This window comes from Echinops telfairi, unplaced genomic scaffold (genome assembly GCF_000313985.2).
Source record: "Echinops telfairi isolate 266 unplaced genomic scaffold, ASM31398v2 ScPeMD7_31;HRSCAF=116, whole genome shotgun sequence".
NCBI classification, from domain to species: Eukaryota; Metazoa; Chordata; class Mammalia; order Afrosoricida; family Tenrecidae; genus Echinops; species Echinops telfairi.
Window position 1 is genome coordinate 27,092,631 of NW_022103928.1, and position 7,858 is coordinate 27,100,488.

The window sequence follows — 7,858 nt, forward strand, 5'->3', positions numbered from 1 at the left end:
GCTCACTGAAATTGTTAGGAAGATCAGAACGCTCCTGGCACTAATACATGACATATCGTTTTCTAGGACAATTAAAACCAAAACCAGACCTGTTGACTGGATTGTGACTCATAGCAACTCTATAGGACGGAGCAGAATGGTCCCATCCTAGGGTTTCCCAGGCTGTCCTTTATGGAAGCAGACTGCCTTCCTCCCGTGGAAAGGCTGGTAGGTTCAAATCACTCACCTTTCACTTAGCTGTCAAGGACTCCTTGCCATTCTAGACCCTTGTTTACGCTTCCTTCATCCTTCCTTCATCTCTTGTGGAGCTCCTGGGTAACACACCATTAAGTGCTCAGCTGCTCACCAAAAGGTTGGAGGTTTAATTCCACCTAGCGGTGCCTTGAGAGAGAGGCCTGGTGACCTACTTCTGAGAAGTCACCGACTGCAGGCCCTGAGGAGCGCAGCTCTGCCCCAATACACTCGAGGCTTCATGAGATGAGTCTACCCAGTGACAACTGTTTGTATTTTTTAAGTCTTTTTGTTGTTTAGAGTTTTCCAAATGCTCAGATAATTACATCATAAAGCAGCAGGGTGGAAACTGCTGATGGGTTTAAAACAATCAAAGATGCAACAGTCTGTTCCTAAGGATTCTTTAAGGGGCTTGGTATTCAAAATAAATAAGAACTTAATACAGAAATAAGAGCCAGCATTTCCCAAAGTGGGTGATACCACCCCCTGGGAGGTACTGGAATGATTGGGGAGCAGGGAACTGCAAAAGTAGATACTTACCTTTTATCCTGGAATTTTAGTTGCCAGGGAAGCACTGAGTAATTTTTGTTTGTTTGTTTTTTGAAAAAAGAGCTGTAGGCCACATACAGTTGGAAACCCTCTAGCAATGGAAAACGTTTGTACTATAGTCCCCGATCCAGGACAGAGTGTAGACTTCTGCTTTTGCAGCCCTCTGGATTGTTCCATGTCTGCCAAGAGGCTAAAGAGTTATGTGAAAGTGTTAAATTGACAAGGGGTGTTCTGTGGTAGTCACCTAATCTGGTGTCAATTTAGGGATTAAGCGTGTAGGGGTGGAGTCTAAACTGTCAATCTGGAGATAGCCAATGAGACTTCTGTGGGCATGGCCTTCTTCTGAGAATTCTGAGAAATCTGGTACTTCCTCCTTGGAGGTGGAAGACACCTCTCTCTCTCTGCTACTTCCTGGGAGACATTGCAGGAGACAAGCCACATGGACGCAAACAGACCTCAGAAGCCGGAGAAGCCACAGAGAGACCCCTGCCAATGCTGAGATGTTTCTAATGACACTGGATCCAATGACATTCTACCCACTGGCCTGTGATCTTCTGCATTCAGCGTCATTGCAGGAGTTTTGTGAATCTGAAGAGGACTTTATAGATGGATATAGGAAATATGGGCTAATATTGGACTTATGGACTTGATCTGGATTGGGCTGGGATGTTTTCTCAATGTTCAATTGCTCTTATATATAAATCTCTTTCTTATACGCATATGTGTGTCCATGAATTTGTTTGTCTAGTCTACCCAGACTAACCATTTGGGGAAATATTGAACTATGCCAAAGCAAACTTGTTTTATAAAGGGCCAGAAATGAAATTCTTCAGACTTTGCCTGTCGTATCATTTTGGTCAAGACTGCTCAACTCTGCTTTGGGATGCAAGAACAGTGGTAGACAATGTGCAAGTAAGTGGGTGTTGCTGTGTCCCAATAAGATTTTATTTACAGAAAACAAGAGGCAGTCTGGATTTGGCTCATGGGCCATAGTCTGCAAACCCATGTTAGGCCAACAGAACTTTCTGGGATGATGGAGCTATCCTACATCAGGACAGGCCAAGAGAGTAATCATAGTGCATGTAAGTGTTGAGCACTTGCGATGGGGCTGGTGTGACTGACGAAATGGTTTTAATTTGATAAATTTAGAATTGATTTAAATGTCTAACTAAATAGCCAGTGGGGTGGGATCCATTTGGCCAGTACCACTGGCATCACCCAAGACAGGAGCGATCTTGTTAGAAAGGCAGCATCTTGACTTTCACACAGACTTACGGAATCTGAAGCATCCTCAAAAGACTGCTAGCTGACTCCTATATACATACAGAACAACCAGACAGGATTCTAAAATCAGGACTGAAGTCTCAACTCTTTCTGTGCTTAGTTCTGGGGTCGAATGGGCAAGAAACAACGATTTTCCAAGTCGCTGGTGATGGGATCTTCTCCACAGACTCTCCCCACTCAAGGCAAATTGGTGCAAGTTGGTGTCAGGAGTCTGATCTGGCCACAGGAAAAAAGCCATACTTTCCAGAACAGTGTTACAAGCAATGAAGAGTACATGTTCATACCAAGGGCTCAAGTAGAAAGAACACGTTTTGAGAATGATGATGGCAACAAATGTACAAATGTGCTTGACACCATGGATGGATTTATGGATTGTGATAAGAATTGTATGAGCCCCCAATAAAATGATTAAAAAAAAAAAAAGTACAGGTTCGTCCTCCCCTTCTGCCCCAGTAAGGGCACTTACTGTTTTCAGAGCTGTAATGAACTCCTCCCGGGTGATATTTTGGTTATCACTGTGGTTCAACTTGTTGAACATCTCTAGGATCTTGATCTTGCGGTGTTGCAGGTAGGAGTACATGACCGACAGGGCCTCCGGTGTGGGCAAGTGGAGCAGGGGTACCAGTTTGCGCCAAGCTCGGAAGGATTTCCTCTGAAAGATCCAGAGAGATTGGAGAGTTCAGGGAATGCAGGGTGATGGAGTACAGCTCCCAGAGCCAGAGAGCGACAGGAGAGAGACTGAGCAGACAGTGAGATGGAGATGCAGCACAAAGAGCTTTGGAATCAGGTTGGGCAATGCTGTTCTCTGAAATGAGAGGTTTAGATAACATGAGAACTAGAATTTCATTCTTATCTACATCTTTCCTGTTGGACGAATGTCAAACCAAAGTTGCCCAATGCAAAGAGGTACGGAGGCAACACCAGTAACAACAGAACAGTAGACTGAGGTTTTGCAGCTGATAGGCAAGGTGGTACTTGTGTCCTGGATGAGGCCCGGGCCAAAACTAGAACCGAAGGATTTAATAACAACTACAATCAAGAATATGTAGATCACAATAACGTCTATACTCAAGCAAAACTCATTGCCCCAGAGTCATTTCCGATTCACAGCAATGACACTGGTGATCAAAACTACAGTGGCTCTAGTGGATATGACTACACTGGCCATAACTATGGGGACTCTGGATACGGACAGGGATATGTAGACTACCCACCTCTTCTCCGTCAGTTTGTCGTATTGTAGTGGTTTATATGTTGCTGTGATGCTGGAAGCTATGCTAGTTGTATTTCAAATACCAGCAGGTCACTTATGGTCAACAGGCTTCAGCAGAGTTTCTAGACTATGAACAGATGGAGAAGAAGGAAGAGGCTGTCCACTTTTAAGGAATTAGCCACTGAGAACCTTGTGAAGAGCAGCAGAACCTTGTCTGATGACGGTGCCAGAAGATGAGTCCCTCTGGTTGGAAGGCACTCGAAGTAAGACTGGGAAAGAGTTGCCTCTTGGCCAAAAGATGACAGCATAGACAGCAGTGATTCTTCAACCCTCAGCAACAAAGTAGTGAAATAAGCAGATAGACAGGGAAAACATCTGGATGTTCACCATCATTGAACATGTTCAATATGGCAATTGAACAACACTCTGCTGAAGAACTACTGGATTGTTGAAGAAACAAGGAGTGTAGTTTAACAATTCCTGGAAACAAGAATGAAAACACAACATACCAAACCTGTTGCGGAAGACCGCAACAGTAGTGCTCAGAGGGCAACTTAGAGCAATAAGTGCATACATCAAAAAAGAAGAAGAAAAGCAATAAAGTTAACCCACAGTCACCAAAAGAACTAAAGAGGAGAGTAGAAATAAGTGAATCAGAGAATAGAAAAAAATCAAGAAGTTCGTTCCTTGAAAGGATTAATAAAAGTGACCAATTGCTGGCAAACTTAAGAGAGGAGAAGATGAAAAATTAATCAGAAACAAAACAGGCAACATTACAATAGGACTAACTGAAATAAAAAATATTATAAAAGACTGTACGCCAACAAACTTGAAGACATAAAAGAAATGAGCAAATTTCTAGAAACACACCACCTACCTACATCAACAGAGACTGATGTCGATAACCTCAATAGTCTTATACACGTGTTGTTAGGTGCCACCGAGTCGGCTCTGACCCCTAGCGACCCCAGCACAGCAGAAGGAAACCCTGCCCAGTCCTGCACCATCCTCACAATTGTCCCTCTGCCTGAGCCCATCGATGCAGCCACAAGTCAGGCCATCTCAGAGAGGACCTTCCTCTTTTCCACAGCATTTCCACATTGCCAAACAGGATGTCCTCCTCCAGTGATTGGTCTCTCCTGACAATATGTCCAAAATATGTACGATGAAATCTTGCTATCCTTGCCTTTAAGGAGGACTCTGGCCTAACTTCGTCCCATACAGACTGGTTTGTCCTTTCAGCAGTCCATGGTACTTTCAACATTCTTCTGCAGCACCTTATTTCAAATGCATCATAATAGACCAAGGTCATTAAAAACCTCTCAACTGCTTGCCCTTAATTCAAGTCCCAATCTAAGAACAATTAATCTTATGACTTGGCCCAACTCACTACTCGCCCTCATGAAGAGATCAGAGAAGGGATGTTGCTAGAGCAAAGTGAGGTGAAGAAACCAGCTGGTACCCCGCTGTCCGAAAGACGAGCATCTGGAGTCTTAAAAGGCTTGCCTTCAAACAAGCAGCTGTCTAAATGAAGCATCATCTAAATCCACATGGAAGAAGCACTCCAGCCTGTGCTATTTAAACTTGTAAATAATAAAACCGAAATCTAAAAGTGGGAATGGTCTCATAACTTAAATTCTGAACACTGAGTTTACAGAAGACCATGGATGACAGTGGAAGGTCGAAATCCATTTGCAGGGTCCCCAGATGGATTAAACCTCTTGTGAATCCCCTCTGGCCATAGTTCAGCAATGTGAATAGCCTTGCTATCAGACAGAGAGCATTATAAAGCCAATTATGGCAGATGTAACTAGGTTAAAATGTAATGCCTTATCTTCTGATCTCCCTTTTGACCAATTTAAAAGTTGTTTCACACTAAGGGTGTGCAACAGAGCAGCAAGGGGAGCAAAGCAGTGAAGTCCCTGGGAATACCAAAAACAGACTTTGGGGCCAGGGTATGGCACCCATCAGACTCAAGCAGAAAATATTCCTAAAGGTCAACAAACTATAGGCTTTTGTTTTGTTGTTGTTTTGGGTTTTTTTTGTTTTGCTCTGCTTGTTTTTGTGCTTATTATTGTCTCTGCATGTCTATCTAGAAAAGATAGGCTGGATAAACAATCCAGAGGAGAAGACAACTGAGCCCTTGATATCAGCTCATTTTCCCCCTCCTCTAGTTCTTTAATGCTTCTTCCTCACCCCCTCCACCACTATCATGACCCCAGTACTACCTTACAAATCCACCTAGACCAGAGCATATACACTGGTACAGATAAGAGCTGTCAACACAGGGAATCCAGGACAGATAACCCTCTCAGGACCAATAATGAGAGTAGCAATACCAGGAGGGGAAGCGGATGGTAGGGGGAAAATGGGGAACCGATTACAATGATCTACATACAACCCCCTCCCAGGGAGACGGACAACAGAAAAGTAGGTGAAGGGAGACAGCAGTTGGTGTAAGACATGAAAAAAAAATTATAAATTATCAAGGGTTCATGAGGGAAATAGAATGGAGAAAGGGGGAATGAGCTGATAGCAAGGGCTCAAGTAGAAAGAAAATGTTTTGAGAATGATGATGGCAACATATGTACAAATGTGCTTGACACAATGAATGGATGTATGGATTGTGATAAGAGATGTATGACAAATATGTTTGACGCTATGTATGTATGTATTGTGATAAGAGCTGTATGAGACCCCAATAAAATGATTTGTATGTTTTTTAAAGTTGTTTCAGTTTTTAATATTTTCTGCTTTCTTTTTGATTAAGGCTTTTCTCTGTTTTGTCATTGCTGTTGGGCTTTTTGTTGTTTGTGTTTTGTATGATTTTCTGTAAATGAAATCCAGGATAGGAAAACCTATAAAGCCAGTAACTGGATTAATAATTACCTAGGGGTACGGCAGGGAAGGTTGGGGGAACATAGGGAGCTAACAATGACTACAAAAAGAATATGTTCTGAAAATGATTGTGGTGATGGTTGCACAACTTTTTTTAATAGGATTGAATGATTAAATTTTATGATATGTGAATTTTAAGCTAATAAAAACTATCTTTAAAAAAATCCCAACCGAAAAAGTCCAGGACTAGACAGCTTCACCAAGAAATTCTACCAAGCGTTCAGAGAAGAGTTCACACCGTTCTGCACACACTATTCCTGAATGTAGAAAAGGATGGACAACACCTGAACTCATTTTACCAAAACAAACTTGATATCAAAACAAGGCAAAGACGTGATCAGAAGAGAACATCACAGACCACTTTCTCTTATAACATATATGTAAAAATCCTAGCCAATAGAATCCCACAAAATATTTTAAAATAATACATCACGACTGAGTGGGAGTTATACCAGGTATGCAAGGATGGTTCAGTATTAGAAAACACAATCAATATAATCCATCCTATGCATAAAACAACAGGAGCAATGTGATTTTATCAATTGATTCATACAAGGCATTTAACAAAATCCATTTGGAATAAAAAACAGTTAACAACAGTAGAAATAGGAGAGACATTCCTTAACATAATCAAGGCCATATAAGCAAAATAAATAGCTAGCATTTTGCTCAATGTGAAGGAACTGAAAGCATTCCTCTGCAAACAGAACCAGGTGTCGATGCCCTTTATCACCATTCTTAGTTAATATAATGCTGGAAACCAGAGTTATTAGACAACAAAAAAATGAAAGGCATCCAAATTGGCAAGGAAGTATAAATCTATTTGCAGATGATCTGACTCTATATGTAGAAAAACCCAAAGACTATACAAGAAAGTTTCTGGAAATAATTAAAAGATTCAACAATGTGGCAGTTACAAAATCAGTATTAAAAATAACACCAAACAAAAAATATCAATAGGATTTCTGTATACTAAGGTGGAGACCTCTGAAAAGGAAATTAAGAAAACAATACCGTTTGCAATAGCCACCCCAAAGATGAAATACTTAAGAATAAACCAGAAACAAAAGACTTGTACAAAGAAAACTACAAAACACTATTACAAGAAACTAAAAGAGACATATAAATGGAATAATGTTCTGTGTTCATAGATAGGAATTTAATATTGTGAAAATATCAATACTACTCAAAGCAATTTACAAATGTAATCCCTATTCAGCTTCTAACATCATTCTCTAAAGAAATGAAAAAAATGAATCACCAATTTTATATGGAAAGACACCCAGGAGAAGCAAAGCACTACTAACAAAGAAACTCAAGAGAAATGATGTTGCATTCATCAAAAAGAATATTTTGAGACCTTGATGTGCAATGCCTATGTAGTAGACTAATATCTATATGCCTACAAGGAAGAACATCAGTTAATACAATTATTAATAAAATTTACACATCAACCACTAAAGCCAGTGGTGAAGAAACTGAAGATTTCTACCCACTTCAGTCTGAAATGGAATAAAATGCATCAAAATGTAGTGGCAGTGATAATTACTGGTGATTGGAGTAAGACAGCTGAAAGCAAACAAGAAGCCTCAGTAGAGGAAACTATGGCCTTGGTGATGGAACTGAAGCTGGAGATCGCATGACAGAATTTTGAAAGACCAACGACTTCTTCATTGCAGATGA

General features: G+C 40.9%; 1 protein-coding gene across 1 annotated transcript in view; it reads right to left on the bottom strand.

The window, feature by feature from the left end:
- EFCAB12 (EF-hand calcium binding domain 12) overlaps positions 1 to 7,858 on the bottom strand; it is a 24,225-nt gene that overhangs the window by 8,982 nt on the left and 7,385 nt on the right. The window contains exons 2-3 of the mRNA XM_045290130.1: positions 3,787 to 3,791; positions 2,531 to 2,716 (exon numbers count right to left, since the gene is read on the bottom strand). Of these exons, the coding sequence (XP_045146065.1) occupies positions 2,531 to 2,716; positions 3,787 to 3,791 (191 nt within the window). The remainder of the gene's footprint in view (positions 1 to 2,530; positions 2,717 to 3,786; positions 3,792 to 7,858) is intronic.